The sequence below is a fragment of the Kryptolebias marmoratus genome, linkage group LG6, assembly GCF_001649575.2.
Source record: "Kryptolebias marmoratus isolate JLee-2015 linkage group LG6, ASM164957v2, whole genome shotgun sequence".
Classification (NCBI taxonomy): Eukaryota; Metazoa; Chordata; class Actinopteri; order Cyprinodontiformes; family Rivulidae; genus Kryptolebias; species Kryptolebias marmoratus.
Window position 1 is genome coordinate 6,667,332 of NC_051435.1, and position 20,872 is coordinate 6,688,203.

The 20,872-nt window shown below is 36.9% G+C and overlaps 1 protein-coding gene across 4 annotated transcripts in view; it reads right to left on the reverse strand.

The window, feature by feature from the left end:
* thsd7ba (thrombospondin, type I, domain containing 7Ba) overlaps positions 1-20,872 on the reverse strand; it is a 188,484-nt gene that overhangs the window by 29,170 nt on the left and 138,442 nt on the right. For 2 of the 4 annotated variants that reach the window (XM_025006907.2, XM_025006908.2), the window contains 5 exons: positions 19,831-20,097; positions 19,015-19,193; positions 3,923-3,928; positions 1,923-2,056; positions 88-244 (listed from right to left, as the gene is read on the reverse strand). In XM_025006907.2, coding sequence (XP_024862675.1) covers positions 88-244; positions 1,923-2,056; positions 3,923-3,928; positions 19,015-19,193; positions 19,831-20,097 — 743 coding nt within the window. The remainder of the gene's footprint in view (positions 1-87; positions 245-1,922; positions 2,057-3,922; positions 3,929-19,014; positions 19,194-19,830; positions 20,098-20,872) is intronic. The other 2 variants (XM_017420752.3, XM_037976244.1) reach the window with 1 other exon arrangement.

Sequence of the window (20,872 nt, forward strand, 5' to 3'; positions counted from 1 at the left end):
ACATTTATTTTCTGTTTTACAATGACTCAGCAAACTTACTGTTACATTACAAGTTGTGTCAAACAAGACAGAAAATAAGATTTTTACCCCAGGGCAGTTGCTCCATGGTCCCCAGGGTGCCATAACACAGTCACTGGGGCAGGCTAAAAAGCAGACCTTGGCTCTGGGTGGCATTTCGTCCTGATCACACAGACCATCATCCACACTGTCGTCCTCCCCGCTCGCTGCTTCCTTCTTCACACACCTAAAAAGAGCAGCAAAAACAGCTTTATAACTAGTCTCTGGGGTTGTCATAACTAAATTCCCTTTTGAGTTTCTAAAGCCATCTCAAAGTCTCAAAGCCAACATAGATTTCTTTTTTTGTTTATTTTTCGGGTAAGAATTTAAAGTTGCCTTACTTTTTTTAAAGTCTCTATAGTTTGTTCCATCTTTTTGAGGTCTAAACTAAAACATTTATTTACAGATTATTTTCCAGTTAAAGTCATAAATGATTCTAAAAATTCTCTAAAAGCCCCATATTGTTCTGTGTAAAGGTTTGTTTACATTCAGAGGTAAAAGGTGAGATTTATGACCGTTTTTTGATTCACTGGATGCTGAAAAGATTAGTTACTTTGTTTCAAGCTATTAAAATCAACTTTACCTGATTGTTAGGAAAATATCTCAAGAACCAGTGAATCCCCAATTCAAGATGGCCCCCTAAACCAATCAATTTTATCTTACACAAACAAAAGGATTAGACCGCCGTGATTTTTACAGATATCAAGCTAAAATTTGATTTGGTAGTAGCTGAACATTATCCACAACACATTGTTTGAATGCAATGTTTGCACAACACCTTTGCTTAAAACCTTGGCATTAAGTTTTTCAGTCAATCTTGTTTGCCTGTTAGCAAAATATTTAAAAAACCTTTGAACTACCCTCAATGAACCTCTCAGAATGTAATAATTGGATGTGTCTCTACAGCTGATTAACCTTTGAAGCTAACCCAATTAAAGACGGGCAACATAAAAATGACTTATACCTCAGGGAATTTTACAGATACTGAGCTAAACCTTGGCTTGGCTGTAGCTGACAATCATTCACAACACATGCTGCAACTGCTAACAGATCCCAGGAGATGTAGGAATATTGCATGACACTGCACGTAAAGTTATTTTCAAGGTTTGAGCAAAACAGCTGTATTGCCATAATTTCTCATTGTAAGGTGATCTAAGTTTACAAATCTGGCATGGAAGACAGCAGTCGATATGCATTCCTTTGAGAAATGCTAGGTTTTTAATTTAAATGAAGTTGGTATTGCTTTGTTGTTTTGTAGGCAGGCTATCATGAAGAACTTAAGAAGGCAGCTTTTACTTTTGGTTTTCACAGATATTTCTAAAAATGTTTCTGCCTGTTGTTTTATCAGTAAAGACTCATCCAGTCTCAAACAGCTTATCATCTCCAACAGAATTCTTGACCCTGAGTTATTTAGGGACTTCTTTTAAACTCTTCATAATCAGGAAAGTGCTTTTTTGTTAAGCTACGTCAACTTACAGTTATGTGTCATACAGCACTCATACCAATATCAAACAGTTGATTCTGTTTCTTCTTTTTGGATTCAGTGCTGAATTTTAAAGAAAGTTCAGTTCAGCTGTTCAACTCATTGTGTTTACTTTTCACAATAGTGCGTAATTCAGCATCAGTCTGCACTTTCCCATTTCCCTGTGGCTTTTCAAAGTGTCGCTGAAAGGCACAAAAAAAAACTGCAAATGATCTAACATTCATTGTGAAGCATTATTTTGTTTTGACTGTTTTGCCTTTGAGCTGCAGGTGTGAATGACAAGATGTTGTGTCTGCTAAAAAGAGCATTGCCAACCCAGTTTCTCCAGTTGTGTGTTGCGGTGCCAGGCAAAGAGTGTGCCAAGCCTAACCCGCTCACTGACCTGATCTTGCGGCTTTGGACTCCCTCCCCACAGGCTGGCAGGTCGTCCACAGTGTTGATGGTACAAATGGACCAGGGCTCGATCCTCCACTCATACTGGCTGCACTCCCTGTTGCATGGCACAGCTTCATACACCTATGCATGAGCAAACACACAGACAAACACACGCACAAATAAACAGAAAGAAAGAGACCGAAATGATAAATACAGGACAATAAGCTAAAAGAGTTCAACCTGAAAATCAATGAAGTGTATACAAATTAGCTCATAGAAAACAGCATATTAAACACACAAGCATGCTCTGTGTACAGCTCAGACTAGTGTACTGCAAAGTAAAAAGCTTTTTGGGAGACTTCCAGTTTTCATTGTTATTTAATGATGTCTCTCTTGGTTAGAAGCAATGTTCCACCTGGGTTTTCCTTGTGTGATTAAAAAAAAGAGAAGAAAATAATCATTTGTGCTTTCATGTGTGATTTTATACATGTTTTAGCATCCTTCTTCCATTGGAATTACCCATGACATCAAACACTTGGGCTTTCTAGGGGTGCTTTGAGATTTATTGGAGCTGAATGTCAGAATGAGGCCCCCTGTTTGACATCCAGGGTATGAAAAAGGCTTAAAAACTGAAACCATGCAAATACATTTAGAGAAACAAATTTCAAGGAGAACAACACTGGAAAGAAAACAGACGCTCTGAACTAACTGGGCTTTACATGCTATGGTTGTAAGAAAGGGGCAAAAACTGTTTTGTCCACACTGAAGTAAAAGTAAAATAATGTATGACATGGTAAGAACATCATGGAGTGTGTAAAACCAGAATGACCATGGCAACAGTCTTCTCAGCTGACGATGTAATTGGCTGGATTTTGAGCCTATTCACTTCTCCCCGTTCAGCCAGTGAATCTGGCATGTCTGTGGAACCAAGGGAGCAGCCGGCACAATGCTCCTGTGAAACACATGTTTACTCTCAATCTATGTAACTGTCTGCCACAGTAAAAAAGGTATGCTCCTGAGGACGGTTTGTGAAAAAAGCTATGACAAGCCGCAATGTGTGTCAGTAGGTGTGTATGTGTAGAAGTGTGTGTGCTCAGACTGGCGAGTGGGAATGAGTGTTGAGTATTCCCTCCCCTGCGGGCCACACAGATGCCTATTACACACCGTCATCATCTCCCATCTGTCCCTGCAGATGCCCCTGCTGGGAAAACTGGCAACTTCCCTACTCCCACTTTCTCCACTACTACTGCAGATACACAGTTTAGAAACACCAGAAAAATGACTTGTGAGTCCCTTTCCTCACTATATACAAAGTTTATTGAGCACTAAAGCTGTATTTTGAGAAATAACTGCGAAACTTTGCTATCGTAGCACTTACAAAATTGGTTCGAGTGCCACCACGTGCAAGATATCGGACAGTAAATAAAGTTCAATATAATATAAAGTTGGCAGGTTAAAGTGGCTGTGCTACAGTGCATCGTTTAGAACGAGGAAAAGAGAAGAGGATTTGATTTCAAGTACACCTAAGGTCACACACGTTTACAGTAAGCAGAAAAACTGAAATGGCCAATCAGCTAGAATCATCTGTGACACGAACAGATCCACTTATTGGTTTTGCAGTCTTTATCCTTTGTTCTTTTGCTCTCTTAAAGAAGAAAAAAACAATTTGGATTCAATTCTTTTAAATAGGCAATACAAGTATATTACCCTGCTCGGGTTTTTTAAACTGACTACATAAACCATAACCGACAGGGCTGAATATAGTGAAGACCAAATATTCTTGGAAATGTTCTTGGTAAGTGGAGGTAAAAAGCAGATGGAATTTCATCCAGATGGGATGTAAAACAAGGTATTTCCATCCGTGTAGCGGATGTCCTTCAGACTATTGTTTAATCTCAGACTAAAGGACCAGTGGAGACAGCAGTGTGTGTGACTTGGACAGATCTGGCATGCAGTTTGTTCTCATTAGCTAAAGCAGAGTATATGTACACAATGAATGGCACTGACCTGAGCCTGCGTGGATGTCCATATTAGCAGTGCATGACAAGCCAGAAGTTGGGGAGGGGGAGAGAAGAACAATGATATGATCATTAGTTTAGATTTTGCCTGCAGTGACAGAAATGTATAGCTCTGCTTAAGTCTGATTTTAAAATCTACTGCATTCTGCTCAGAGTTTCATTAATGAGGGTAAAGGATGATTAGGTGCTTCATCATCTGCACTGAATCCTGAATATATTTGTCAAATGGAATGATTCATACTGCTGGGAGACTTTTGAAGTGCTGCAGTTAGTTGTAACAGCTGTGCTTCGGCTGGGCCTACAGTCGAGGGCAACTCTAAGAAACTAATTTGTCTGGAGGTGGTGAGCATGAATAAGCATAAGCTCAAAGAGGCCATGAGCTCTCTGTCAAAACAAGGTTGGTAAAAATAAATTATAATGTTGAGATGATAAAAAAAAAACTTTACTAGTGTTAAAAAAATGATTATTGTGGAGTCCAGGATGAATCAGAGACGTTGATTTTAATGCTGTATTTTGTTCTTTATGTTTGTAAATTCACATACTGATTGACCTAAAGACTGTAAAACATAGAGTTCCGTGCAATAACCTTGAGTTAGCACCCTTTTTATATATTTTATTTTACTAGAGCCAGACTTTCTTATAATCTTTAAAAGAATCTTGAGCATTTTTTTGGTCTTTGGTTGTTTTTTTTTTCACTCATTTCCAGTGCTTGTACCTGATCATTTGGAGAAATGTTTCTTGGTTGTAAAGCTGTTTAATGCTGACCAATTATCATCCATTATTCAGAAATAAAAGCCAATGTTGTCAAGACATAACAGACAACTTATCAATAAATAAATAAATAAATTAGATCTTTATGGTCTTTGTTATTAGTAGCTTAACACAAAAACACAATTTGTTCCCACGTTTTTTGATGAATCTTAGGAAAATACTAAAGATAACAGTTTGACACAAAAATATAGCATTTTAGTAGCAACAAAGTGATTCACAAAAAGCTATTAGCTATTATTGTCTTCTAGTTCTTCATTCTACTATTTTTTAAATGCACGCTGCACGTGTCCAGGTACAAGAACTAGGCAAAATGAGTATAAATCTACTTATGTTTGAAAATTTTAAGGGACCTTCTGAAAGCCTGGAAAACCGTTAATCAAAACCACTTAAAAAGATTACGGGAAAGTCTGTCTTTGTGCTGGTTTAAAACTTTTGCACAGTGCTATATCTGCCGCAATCACACAATGAAAACTGTATGCCTATATTATCGAAGTGAAGAATAAAAGAAAAAAGCAACATAAAGCATTTTAATGAAACGTGTTTTTGTTTTCATCACATTCTACTAGAACTTACCTAAACTGCATTACTGTATCTAGACTGTGGAGTATGTACCGTATTATTTGGGGTATGGAACGCTAGTCTTAAAAAAAAAAAAAAGTTTCCTCATTTTGTTGTGATTCCGATGTTTATCATCCAAAATTGTTCCCAGGTGTTTGATTGAGTTGAGATGATTGTGACGTTAAAGGCCAAAGTAAATGATTCACATAATTTTCCCACTCATCCAACCATTCAGTGACCCTGGTGTTGTTATGTGGATGAAGCCGTTGTCATCCTGAAAGAGGCCGCTCCCTTCAGGTTGAGAGTTGTTTCAGTGTATGGCGATGTAATCACTCAAAACAACTTTGCATAATTTGCAGACATCTTTCCATCAAAGAGGACAAGCAGACCCAAAGCATGTGAGCAACATGCTCCTTGCAGATTAACGAAAAAGAACCACTGCATCCTCTCACTGTAAGGATCAAGGCTACAAATTTTCCCTTTAATTTGTCACACGTTTTTGTAAACACGCTGGGTAACTACACAATAATGCACAAGTGCACATGAAAAGAGAAAACGCACACATACACAAACAAAGACATAAAATACAGAGACAAAAGGCTTAAGTGCAAACAGGCTCCACTGGTGGGAAGGCATTTTATTGTAAACAGACAAAATGAATCTCAGAGATTTGAAGCGAGGCACTGCTCCTCAAATCTGTGCCATTGTGTGTTATTGTGTGACTGTTACTTCAACTGGTCCCTGCAAGTGCTGTCAGCGAGACCATGACTGAGTTCAAAAAAATAAATCAATAAATAAAACTGTTGCTTTCACAAACACAATGGGATCTGTTCCTGTGTGACGATGACCTCTTACAATACATGTTCTCATGAGATGACACGGAGCAAGATGTTACAGAGTCTATGTGTGATTTAAATGCAAATATACTCTTAAGAAACCAAGTTTTGACTTGGTTAAAAAAAAAATTGCAAATTTGGTCTATGTGAACCGTTTACACATACACAAATAAAAGGAAATGTATGAAAATGATATTTACTAACACCTTTAGTAGAGTAAGAATGGAGCTATTCAAAACACCCGAACACTAATAAATAAACAAACAAAAAAATTACATAACAGTTAAAATCGAAAAATCAATTTGGAAAAAAACAAACAGCACCTCTGCAAAAGTACTAACTTCATAAAGTGTGTTGATGAATAAAAGATGATTTGAGCTTTAAATTAGTAGCAGAGACACTGGTCCTGAAATGTTAATCAGCTATTAGCATCATGTAAGTGTATGACTTCCCACAATTAAAATCAATAAAAAATAATTTTCACTTTTGATCTTTAACCAGTAAGTTTGCATTTAATCTTCACTGTGTTTCTTCATCTCATTGTCTCTGTTTTATAACTGTCCTCCAATTAAGTTCCTTCCTATTCAGGATGTCAATGAACCAAAGCCCTAACAAGGTTTACACAATGTTTAACATCACCCTGGACCTACTGCTGTGTTTGCTCTCCTGTGGGGCAACGGCGTGACTTTCTATAATTGCAAAAACTGATTGGCTATCAAGCTCTGAAATAATTTCCTTTTCTCATTTACTTTGTAATCTATTACCAGGACCCAGTTCAACAAGACAAGAATGCATTAACCAAAGCATTTTACAAGCACTTAACCTTGCACTATAACAATAGCTGTGGTCAAATGTACTTGAACACATGCTGCCAGTGCAATGTGTCGATACAAATTAGTATAACATTTCCACTATAGTTTCTACTAGGAATAAAGGAAAATGTAATAAATCTGAAAGAATTTGCGCTTGTCCAAAGTTATTTACCCTGTCATACACACTCACAAGTACGCTGTTTGTTAGGAATTGCAGGTGAGTCTGTTTGTTCATAAAATGAATATGTGCAGCACAAGATGATTACTTCATTTTCTGAACATGTGCAACACCCATGGTGTTAGCTTCTGTAAAGATACAGAATTCGTGAACATCACACAATAAGTAGAAAAGGAATACTTGGACCCACCTTATTTGCTCCATTACATGCAGAAAATATAACTTGAAATACCTATTTGCAGTTGATAGAAACATTTCAGAGACAACACAATAAAAACTGAATGCATTTCTTAAAGTAAAAAAAAAAGCAGAGTGAACGTTTGTTTTTGTTTTGTCTTGTTGACCACTCAAGTGCTTTACACTAAAAGCCAAATTCTCTCATTCTTACACACACAGAGCACTTCTAAAAAAGATATGCACTGAACACACAGTCATACTTCTAATGTCTAACAACCATGATGATTCACAGCATAAAACACATCTGTTTCACAATAAAAGCTCAAAAAATTTGAAATGACATTGTTGCCAGCCTACATTTTCTTTGAAAATGATAAAAGGTCCACATTTATATTGTTTTTTCGTTCTTAACCTCACTCAGGTTTGCAGATTTACAGTGTTTTCTTCATTTATCCATTCACACACACATGCTCATTCATTCTGCAATAAGAATAATGGGGGCAGTGAAGGGTTCAGTGTCTTCAACACAATGCAGTGGCTGGGGATTGATTCCCTGGTGTTCCGACTGGAAGAAGACCTCGCTACCACTGGGCCAAAGCTGCCCAAATTAGCTTCATGAAAACATCACAATACCATAATTTTCCATGTTTAACATGCCAAAAACACTTACAAGAAGACATGCTGTAGACTATCACAGAAAAAAAACCTCTAGTTTGAACACCATACAACCCAACATGTCTTATTTTATCTCATTTTTCCACTTTTCAACTTTGCTATAGCAGAATGGGTTGAATAGGTTTAGTTATGATTATTCCACTAACACTCACACACACCAAAAAGTACATCAGTACCATTTGAACAGGTTGGTAATTTATTTTGCCTATGGACATTTTAGTATGCAGTCTGAAGAAGTTTAGGATCAAACTGCTGACCTTCCAATTAGTCTGTGACCTGTGCGTTATCTACTGCTACCAACATAAAAGCTGATTTATGCATGACAGTGATCACAATGAGGATCCTTGTCACATATAATATACCATACTCACTTCATCCCATATAATAGGAGGCCTAATGTTGCATTCTGTCTCACTGCTTTCCTGCTGTCTTCTTGAGGAGTATCCCTCTCTCCACCCTGTGAGTGTCTGTCTTGTTCTAGAATACGTGAATTGGATCAAGTGTCACTGAGCTGCACAGGTGTCAGGCTGCAGGCTGCCTCTCGTCCTCAATCTCCCCCTCTATTTGTACAAACCTCCATCTCCTCCTTGCTGCCAGATTGCATATTCAGCTATGAGTTAGTCTTCTTTACGTCACTATTTGTTGTTCAGATTACAGTTTACTTTGCTTAACCCTGTTTTCCCCATCTGCTCCTTGTTTTCCTGGGCCTCACCTTTCTTATTTTCTGCTTGTTCTTCTTCTTCAAAAACTCTTTTAAAAATAATATAATCTTTTTGGGTCTTCTTGCCTTTGATCACCACAATAATCTGCTGGCCAACTCCCTCTTTTATTTTCCTTTATTTACCTGTTTGTATTCAAATCATTAAAAAAAAAGAAACAAACAAAACTTCTTGAATTCTCCAATTCCTCTGTCCTTCCTGTCTTAAGTAACACCTTCTTTTTTTTTTGGTGGCTTGGTCAAGAATAGTGGTAGTGGTGGGTTGCACAACATGAAAAAATAATGGATATCAATGGCAAAACACATGAGAAAACCCAGCCCTCTTTGGAGCTCTATAGGTAAAGTGAGCTTCACAGTAGAAACATAGTTCAAAAATTAAATGGGTGACGTAAAGTTGGACTTTACATGTCTGATCTGATATTTTGATATATTAATGGATTTTACACAATTACAGTTTACATTTTATGATTTTTGGACATTTCACCACACAATGATCAACTTACATCATTCTGCTGATGTCACACAGTCTAACTTTTGAACTGTCTAAACTTTTAAACAGTTTTGTCTCCTCTGACTCCCAGGAGTCCTTTGGGTACATATACAAATTATGCTGTAAAAACATAAGAATTCACATATTTGACTATCAGAGTCTTCTTCCGCTCACGGTTCAAGAAGCTTTAAGACCTGGCACATTTTCTATAGAATAGTTTATATACAGCTACTGTTTGTGTAAGGCTTACTTTTGAATCTGAGTTTCTGTCTGCCACTCATTACTTTGGCAGTCATGGGTGTCAAACACAGCTGTGGCAACCACAGTAAGCCACTAGTAGAAGCTTTACCTTTTTTTTTTTTTTAATCTTGGTTTTCTTTACACTTCTAATGCAGTTCATACATCAAAATAAAGGCATTTCCATTTAATTTAAATTATTACAAAACTATTTTGGAATTTTGGGCAGTAGCTGAATTGGCACCTTTCGAAACTTCTTCAGAAATGTTCTACTTCAAGCTGCTCTGCACAGGGACAACATTGTGTCTCTCAACTACATCCTCATCACTAGCTCCCCAGTACTGAATAGTGCAAAAAATAATATCCACATTATTATTACATCTTGTCAGGGTGTGAGCAGCTGCAATAGTAAAGATTCCAGGATGAGTAAGTCATCTTTTCAATACATTCACTCTAAATATTCTGATTTTCTATGAACTTTTTCCCTACAATTTTAATATAAAAAAATACTAAAATTACCAAACTTTTTTTCTCTCCTTTTTTCCCTTTTTTTACATTATTAGTAAAAAAAGTTTGCTCGATTTATAGAATGTTCATGTAGTTCTTTCTTATTGGCTATTTTTGTTTATTAATGTGCATGTTTTTGGGTTTGTGATCTGCATATACATAGGGAAGAGAAAAATTTGCTGACTCGGCTTTTCGTAATGCAAAGAGAAAGAATGAAAGAAAAAATAATAATTGTACATTTTCTTAATAAAGCTCACAGCAAATGTGTCCTAAAAAGTCACTGCAGTTATCAGATTATGTCTTTAATATTCATCCCTACAGTTTGTTTTGTAATTAGCACATAACAGTGATTAACCTTCATATTTAACGTTGGAGCTTAAAACCATCTGCGCTGGAGGCTTTAAGAGGCTGTAAACTGTAGCCTTTCTGGGTGGCATCATGTTAGCCTGCCGTAATAATATGCACGCTCTGTGCTGCGGGGAGACATATTGTTTTTTAGGAGGGCCAACAGGGTAAGAATAACACATACAGAAGCACTGCTCTTCGGTAATTACACCTCATTGCTCTTGGGTATCAAAACAGCTTTCAACTCCAGAAATCTTTCATCATTTTGTTGGAGAGAGTTTGATTCATCACGTGAGTGCCTCACAAGACAAAAAAGAGATCTGATATGCTAAAGGCTGTTGTTTTCAGCATCTTTTTGTTATTACATAAAGGCATAAGTGTTTCACAAAGATGCTGCTTAAACACATAAAATGCCTGGGAGACATAGTTAACGTCACTCTTACAAGTTAAAAAATACTTTTAAAATAAAAATAAAGCCCTGTTTTTTTAAATTATTTTTCCTGACCTAAACTGCTACAACTCTAATTTCTCAACATAAGATAATCTAATGTTAAGACTGGCATGAAGAGGCGGCTGATATGCATTCCTTTAAGAATTGCTAAGCATTTATCATTTAAGCACTCAGAGCCAATTTGTACAAGCAGGATGAGTGATTTCAGTTGCTCCTCTCCCCTCTCCCAAATTCTGCTCCTCCAGTTGTATCCCAGGTGTAGAGAGGAAAAGGGACAAAGCCAAAAAATAAATAAAAAAATATGGGATGTACAAACTGATGAATGAGAAAAAGAGTTGATGATTGTTGGGTTTCAAAACAGCAGGGATGAGATGCCTCTTTCACAGTAGGTGGTGCAGTGTGGCATAAAACGAGCTGTCAAAAGCACTTCTGCGTCCACACAGTAGGAGGAAAGTATTGCACATGGCTGACATATTTGTCATCTCTTTCACCCACTGTATAATTTAGGAACGAAGTTCTCAAATTGGGTGTCTCAGTACACCAACATGCCTTAAGGACAAGTAAAGAGGGGGATGGATGTAATGCTATTATCTACCTTTTTGTTTTCACATTTTCAACACATAAAAAATACATATGATATATTGTACATAGTGTACAGGTCAAAATGAAAGACCATAAAAACAATAAACCATGGTAATAGCAGTGACCATGCATTCAGTACTACATATGATGACTCATAGTCACCTGTTGTCATAGGAACAAGATAACAAGACTCACTCTCTGGGTTGGGAATTTTCTGGGTGTTAGAAAAATCGTGCCAGTCTTAGATAAGTGAATCTGACATCAAAAACTTAAGTGACTAAAGGCACTGCAGACAAGTTTTGGCTGCTGAGGGGAGATGCATATTTAGTCTTCAGAGTTGAGCCTTCCAAGTGTTATATGCATGTGATGTGGCTCTCTCGTGGCTGGGATACATTGGGAAAGGACCAGTGAGACCTGAGGGTTGTATTGAATTTCTCCACCCAATAGTGTGTGCATCAGCAAGTATATTGCAGCACAATAAAATCTTTCCAAATGCTTAAATTCCATGCCTTTGCCTATTAACACTGTGGCTATCAAAAATAGATTATTTAAACGTGTAAAATTGTATTTATTTTCTAAATCACAGATCACAAATTTGATTTGCAGTCTGAGAGACTAAAACTCCAGCGTACACATTAATCCTCATGCTGTGATAAAATAGACTTTTCAGGGTACTTTGAAACGTTTCCTATGAAAAGGCTCTATGATCCATAAAGATGCTGCGAACTACTTTACAGATGCAATTTCCTAAATTGCATATGACGTCTGTTTAAAGTAAAGCTCGGGTAATGTCCATGCCACTCACCTTGTTAAAGTAGGAAAACAGACACGTTTCAGTGCCCTGGCATTCCTTCCAGTGACTGTAAGCAAGTATATCCCTCTTATATGTGCAATTTTGAAACTTGTTTTGATTTTCAGAGGAGATGTCATCAGCTTATTAGCAATGCAAGATCAAACATTCTGGCTGGAGCAGACAAAATGTTTTTGAAAAGTAGTTCTGGCAGCAGATGGACAAGATTCAGGAGCAAATGCAAAATTTTACTAGAGCTTATTTTAGGCACAGTAAAAACAAATAAAATAGTTCTAACATCACTAAGGTCCTTGGGTTCATTCTGTCTCAGTGATGTTTTATGAAATGCGTATAAAAATTCATAATGTTAACATTTGAATATAAATAAAAAAAAAAGAATTTAGTTTAAGAGGCATTCTGTTCCGAAAAGACTCGTGCAAAACCAGACAGTAGAGACACTACTCAGGTGAATTTGTGTCAAAATCATTTTTCTTAAAACTTACTGGTAAAATCTCATCTTGTCTCATTCATGTGAACCTTATATTTCATCTCTTCTGGTCCTGTGAGCCTAATGTCTCGTTACACCCCTACAATACACCATTGTTAAGTTGTACCTGTATATGTACTTGTACCTTCACCTTGCCAAGCAGAACTAAGTCAGAAAACACTCACCAAAATCAAGAAAACAGCATCAGAGGAACAAAGTATTGAATAAAACTTAGCAAGAGGGTGTGATTTGTCAAAATGCACTGCTGCTGTAACCAGAAACATAAAACTTCATGATATGTTGTTGAAGAAACAATATACAGTTCATCATGGACAGCTTGCCACGTTGTTAGAGTTAAGATTAAACCAGCAGTCATGATGGTCTTGTCTTCCAACGGAAATTTGGAAAAGCAGCAAAAACTTCTCAACAAATTAATTCCAATAACCAACTGTGTGTCACTGTCTTTAAGCCTGTTTCTCCTAAAAAGTCACCCCAGCCAGCAGCATCAGCAGCTTCATTGCTTACTTACATTTGCCAAGAACACAAATACCCTGCTGAAGGGAGCCAAGACATCAAATCATGACATGCAATGACCAAGAAAGCACCAAATGCTTCATTTGTTGATGCAGAGAGACTGGCAGATCACTGCTGACAACAGAGATACATGTAGTAAATAAAAAAAGAAAAGGAAAGATAAAATATTAAAAAAAAAACTTTCAGGCAAAAGAAAAAAACTGGGTTCTACAGAGAAGTTTGAGTTTGTGAACAAGACTAATATTAGATCTGTCAGTGCTTGGAGTCAGACAATGCTGTCAGCAGCTGCAGTGGAATGTGAAGCTCACACATGATTATTGCCTCCATGGATCTGTGCTGAGGTAGCACGATGAGACAGGTGGTACTCAAGCTCACTCAATAAGGACTGTTCAAGAGCATCGGCAAGTCGGGGAAAACAAAAACAGCAAAACTTCTCAAATGTCGATGGTGGCACTATTCATTTTATATGTTTATAAGTTTAATGGTGCTAGATGACAGACTTTGTGTTCAGCTCTTCACCAAAATGCTGAGTGGCATTTTTGGTGATACTGTTTAATTTTGTTGTAATCAGAATAATTTTTCCAGAAACACACATATTTTGGTGCAAGAAGCTAAATTATATATAAAAACAAATAAATAATCATGATAAAAATAAAATAACTGATTTGCAAAATGTCATAAAATTGTTAGTTAAATATAAAATGCTAACATTTTTATTTAAGTCCTTATTCTAAAATTTAGTCATTGGCATTTGGAACAGTGGGGCTAAAACTGGAACAGAAACATGAACGACTTGACATTTTTTCTGACTTCCATTTGCAGCAAATAGTTCAACACATAAAAGCACAAATGTTCTAAAAACATGCTGTTGTTTTGTCTTCACAGACGGAGGTTTATAAAGTGAAATTCTCCATACTTGAAACAAGATATTCCTGCAGTAGCAAAATGATGAACATTTGTTCCAACCATTTATTCCATAGATATTTTTATTCTTATGTTTTAGAGTCTTTACATCTCTTTCCAATGAAACATGTCATCTTGATGCAGAGAATAAATATATATGAAAAAACAGTGAGTGACACATACTGTACATGTCAGAGAAGATAACAACAACAATATTTATGGTCTACAGTAGTACCTTTAAATATTAAACTAGAAGCAGAACAATGGGAAATTAGGAAAACCTTTTTATTAACAAAAAAAATGTATTTTAACAAAACTTTGTTAAATTTATGTAGAAATGAAGGATGTTCTGTAGTTGGACAGGTCAGGCAATGGAGTGCAGCAATTAACAGAATTAAAATCTAACTATGTGACTAGCAGAGACATTGCCAGACAGTCCAGACAGTTCTTTTGTATTATATGGAATGTGCATTCACAGCTTGATATCTCATCATTTGACAGCAAACACATGTGGGAGTTATGATGAAATTCAAATGTCTCCTTTAATTACAGTTCCAATTTGTGTGTTTCTCCAGTAGCTCAGTGCTGACATCTGTGACTCCTCTATCACAATTTCTCAGGGCATCTTGTGTCTAGACTTATGCTGCTGACAGTGGGATAAACCGAGCAGGCACAGATTCACTGCTATATGAGTCCTCAAATGTTTATGGGTTGTTTAGTATAATAATCTGGTGAATTTAAAATGAATTATATTTAGTTTAAAGATAGCATTAAAAAGGCACATTTTAAATAAATAAGATTTCACTAAAATGAAAGAAAAAACATGAAAATGGGTAGTTTTGCTCATCCTACAAGACTGTGCTGAAGAAAGGCCCTGAAAATCATCAGCACTTGCTCACTTCAAATAAGCGTGGGATTTTAAGGATCAGAGACCTTTCTCAGAAAATTCTGCATCAAATTTGTACTTGTGGTAGCTCATTTCATGAAGAAATTGTACACATTCATGCCTCCATGCAAACTTTCCTTTATGAATTACAATCAGTTCTGAATGAGTGCACTTTGGAGCATCTAACAGCCTGTGGAGTGCTTCCTAGTCTGTTCTCTGCTCTTCTACAATAAAAGATGATAAAATAACTAGTGTCTACATTGATTCACATCATTCTCCCAGTAACTAAAAAAAAGCCATGACCATTATATTCAAACAACCATTTCTATTTTTCTGTTTAAACTTCTTCAGGGTTGAATGGAAGCTTGAGTCTGTCTCGGCTGAACCTAACTCATGAGGAGAGCTACATCCTGGTTACAATAAGTTTAATACAGAGAAAAAGAACTGGGCACTTCACACCCACACCGGTGCTCAGTTTAGAATCAGAAATTAAGGAATGTATTTGTGTGAAAATAGTGAGACTTTTCAGAGACGTTAAACATGGAGGACATGCAGAACCCACACAGAAAAGCAGCAGCTACAATTTGAAAAGGAGTTGTATTGCTGTAATGAGCCAGTACAAACCATTCTAAGAACATATATCTGCAAAAAGGTGTTTTGTGTTTTTGGCTTATAATGAGGGCAGATGGTGGAGAAGTGTACAAAAGTTGGACATGCATGTAGCAGTTTCAGTGCCCTATCAAATGAAACATAATAGCTGTTGCTAGTTAACTGACTAAAGTTAAAAAAAGAAAAAATAAATAAACATTTGTGAGGTTCTAAAAAAATCAGTTTTTAATAAAGGACTATGTGGAAATTCTTGGCTTCAATTCCTCGAAAAACAACCAATCGACTTTAAAGAAACATCATTGTATACGGACATGTAAAGTAAGTGGGATACATTTAAATGTAAATGCCTTAAAAGCCTGAGTTTACATTATTAATTATTGGAACATACATGCTGTTATCATGTTAAGGATTTTTTTATGTTTGTTTGTATTTTAAACAATATGTTTCTTTTTTTTAATATATAATACCTGCTATCAAGCAGGGGAGGACTTGTTCATGTGGTTGAGAAAGAAAATGCTGCTCTTATTAGGGAGTTTTGATGAGACTGTCGAAGTGTAAAATTTCCCCATAATTACTTTTGATTCAGTTTAACTCGTTGACATGCAAACAGGCCAACTTTGCCGTTTCTCCGTCACATTCTGCAGATTTGTCAAGAGTAAATTTTTTGAAAGTGTTGTGAGTTTAGCAGCACAATGCTCTTTTCCTAATCCTATAAACAAAATGTTTGGTGCCTAAACCTTACCAGTTTGGACCTTACAACCTAAAAAAACTAAATACATGGAATACTAAAAATGTATGTCAGGGTATTTCCTGTATCACCAACAATACAATCCTCCAGTGATAAAGTCAGACTTAGCACAACATCATGACTAAGCAGAATCTTGCTGCCAATTTATTTATTATTTCTAGATGACACCTGCAATTGAAAAACAAGGTCACCAAAGCAGCTATGTTCTTCATTACACTTACAGGGTTACCATAGCAACCACATGCAAATAAGCTGTTAATGCCAATGATGACCCAATCATTTGCAAAATTCCAATACAAATCAGCTGTTCTAATTAGATTTAAGCAGCAAATTGAACTGGTCTGCTGACTGAAAATACTTGAAGTAAGCAAAATCTTTGTTTTACATGGATATTTAAAAAAAAATATATAAAAAAATATAAATATATATATATATATATATATAAAATCATTTATACAGGAGAATCTGAGGGGGCGTTTTCAAAGAAATAGATTATTCATGTGGATTAACTTCCTATTGTTTGATTTGACCAAAGTGCAGAAGAAAAAAACAATCCACACCACTTCACTGACAACATCCTTTGACTTTTTGTTACAGAGCAGTTCATACACTGTCTGTTTGACATTGTAGCCATTTTTGCTCATTATTTTTATGTGGCGTTCTGTCTCTCTTACTTCATCTTTTTTTACCAATCTTCCATGCTCACTCGACCATGTGACGAGAAGATGACTTGTCGTGCACTGTCTGTTTCATCTCTGTCAAGCCAATCACTTCTGGCTGAGGCTCAAGGGGAAACATCTGCTGGTGGGAGTGAAACTATACTTTGGTCAATGAGTGGTTCACAGTTAACTGTCAGAACCCACCCCCACCCCCCCCCCCCCNNNNAAAAAAAAAAAAAAAAAAAAATGTGTGTGTGTGTGTGAAAGACAACGGTAGCCATTAGGAATCAAAATATTCACAGTCACACCAAAATCTAACATTCCAAATTACAAGCAGTGGGGGCCAAATGTAAGTATAAAGTCTGAACAGTTGAATGCATCGAATTATGGAGAAAGCAGCTTTCTTTTACACCCTGTTGAGACGCCTCAGGGGTTTCCTAGTTTAACATAACAGAATGAATAACTAACCTTACAGATCTATGCTTAGCACTTTAGCATAAAGGTTATAGAATCTCTCCACCCACACCTTGAGCAGATGCACTTGACTTTAAATAGCCAATTTGATAATGTTAACAATGAGCTGCACTTCACCCTCAGGAAAGTTCATGAGGACAAGGGTAACAAAGAGCTCCAGTTTCAGTGGGGAGGCTTATTACGGGGCATTACAACAGGGCCCACACAGACCTTGTTAGTGGGCACTTAACCATCTGTACACATTTCTCCAAAAGAACATGTTTTTCACCCAGCCGTGTCTCATCTCCATACTGACCTCTACAAACGGAAGTGTCCTTTCAAGCCCATTCATGCATACAGGCAGCATTCATAAAACCCTTCCTCACTTTAAATCATGACCCCGCGAGAGATGTGATGTCGCAAAATATTCAGAGCCGCAGAAAAAACCTGAATATGGAATATCAAAAGCTCCCATATGTCCACTATTCCCCCCACTGTCCTCTTTTCTCATTCTCATGTCTGGGAAAGGACATGTCTTGCAAGGCCAATGATTTAGTCTGACTGAAGACACCAGGAAATGAACAGGTCACCCATGAGTCCCACTGTCTGACGGGTAATAAACCTCGTCATTGAAATGTGAGCAGAATGCAACAATTCCACTGAGGTAGCATTTGAATGCAACACGAAGGGCAAGAGAGAAAATATTCCTAGAACACACTGAATATGTGTAAAGAATTAAGATAAAAACTTATGCATGTGCCATACTAATGCTCCCAGTAAGATAATGTTATAGGTTTGTGTAAAATATGGAGTGTGGACATTTTCTGCATTAAATAGGCCTCCCTGCTATATATAGTGCAGCAGTAAGTATGAGTAGATTTTGGGTGCTCTCTCTGTGTTCAATTATATATGTCTCAAGAAAATAAAGATATCTCACTAAGCTGCGAATGTTGAAGATAGTTAGTGACTCAAAACTGATCAAAACTGCAAGAAAATAGGCAAATTTTCAGTTCCAGTTTCACCAAATTCAGTGTATTTGAAACCAAGGGACCAGCAAGCCATTTGGCTGTGATTTGTATAGCCAGTTTTTAAAAACATTCAGGACTTATTTTTGGATGCTTGGCTTGCAAAACTGTATTCTGGGCCATGCACATCATTGTGCTGCTGCCCACCCACTTTGGTAGCCACCCCATATTTGTGATTTAATCTACTGGAATACACTTTTGAAATGAAGATAGGCAGGTTTGGACCGTTTTTCTATTATTCATTATTGGAGTGTTTTAAGACCTGGACATGTTTTCTGTCAAAGGAGAGCTCCCATGCAGGTGTCTAAATACAGCTGTAGTGCTCTTAAGGATTGAAAAATTGAAGCGACAAGATGGGACACTTTCTGGATACTCCATCATATAAGCTTTTTATCAGCTAGTCACCAACAGTCACAGCCCATTGAGATACTAACCAAACATGTTCAAGTTAAAGGTTAAAATATGGTAAATTATTCCACTTATGTTAATTAAGTCTTCAACAAAACTGTAGGAAATGTCCTAAATTGTGCAAACGAATAACTGTATGAGCTTGTTTCCGCTTAAGACTTCATGCAAAAAAAACCTCCAGCAATTAGTTTGCCTCTGTTTAAAGTCATGTGCTGTGTAAAAAATGAGCCGGCCAGCCTTACCTGATTCTTCAGATCCAGCTTCGGGCATGGTCGCCCACCATTGAAAGCCTTCTCTCTCAGCCATTTGGATCTTATCTTCAGCCCGCTGCCACAGGATGCACTGCAAGCTGACCAGGGAGACCATTCACTGAGCTTACAGTCGAGGGGGCAAGGGATATGGCAAACCTCCACAATGTAGCCTGAAATTGAACATTGGTGGACAAAGAAGGGGTATGTGATTCAGGCTTGTTTAGCAGCCACAGCAGAAATAATGTCCCACAGACACACCAACAGCCTGTTACCCCAGACCTCGGATTTACTGACTGTGACACCAACAACTAATTATCAGACTAACAGGTGTTTCATTCTTACACCGCACTGAGGTTTTACAAGGTTTTGTCTAAAGCTTTTTGTTCTGGAGTTTTGAGTGTTTGCCCCAAAACTCACAGGACGAATCAAGATCTGCAAAGATTACCACTCAACATTTGTATTTTGTTTATTCTTTTTAATGACTAAGATCACAAAGAAAAACGCAAGTCACAAGAAAAAATACTGCAGCTTTCTTTTTCAACTGAAAATAAAAATGGTTTGCAAAAATAGGCTTTGGCACACTCTTGTTTTGCTTGAGGAATACAAAAAATAAACAAACAAAAACCCAGATAGATAGATAGATAGATAGATAGATAGATAGATAGATAGATAGATAGATAGATAGATAGATAGATAGATAGATAGATAGATAGATAGATAGATAGATAGATAGATAGATAGATAGATAGATAGATAGATAGATAGATAGATAGATAGATAGATAGATGTGATTTCTGTTAATCTTACCTGTGTCTGTACAAAACGTTGGGTTGACCAGGTGTCCCCTCTGGTTAATGCAGGCCACAGCTCTGTAGCGCACACCTTGGCCACACTCCTTTACCTCCCGATGGACCATCCAACTCTGCAGCGACTCAAAGACTGAAGGATTTGGGAGGATGCAAGCAGACCAGTTCCCATAGGGCTGAGACAAAAACTCATCACACGGACAGGATTTTGTTTCTTCCAGTGGGTACAGCTCCTCATTGAGGCAACGCTCTTTCTTTTTGCTTCGACCTAGAAAGAAGATAGACAAAACAAATGAAAGTTATTTTACCATTTGCTAGATGGAGCTACAAATAAAGTCTGAATTCAAATTCATCCTGTGGTGGGATTGAGGCTAAGCAGCTCAGTGCAAAAAAAAGGTTTAATATAACAGCTGATAAAAAAGTCAACAAACATGTTTCGTCAGCTGAGAAAGGCAATAGTGATCAGATATTAATGAAATACAAACTGCTGTCACTTCTTTTGTTGATGTGTTTATAGTCATGCATTTAAAATCTTACAGTTATGGCAGGTAAACAGACCAGACAAATATTTTGAAATGTAATAAATGCTTCAACTGCTGCTGGCTTGGAAACATTTTTTTTGGCTCACTTCCAATATGAAGCCTGAACCCCATCTGAAACATACATATACTTAATAACATATACTAGACACAGCACAATGAGGCTTCACACATGGACAGAATGGAACTTTGCTCAAAGCCTTACCAGGAGGTGGAGAAATATGAGTGACTTTTCTATAGCATTGACTTTAAACCATGCGAATATAGTTACATTCCCACTGTGAAATGGCCATTAAGTTGTTTGAAATAATACATGTTTTTCAGTTTCTTAAAATACAGTTTTAAAGAATAGATATGCCTATTGTTTTTTTATATGACTGGGTCAACTAAAAATGTTGTTGTCAAGTTATGGAATTAAAAAAATGCACCATAATAAATGGTACAGTGTGTATTTTATGATCAATTGAACTCCCATTCCTATTACCTTGACCTTTATTTTGTACA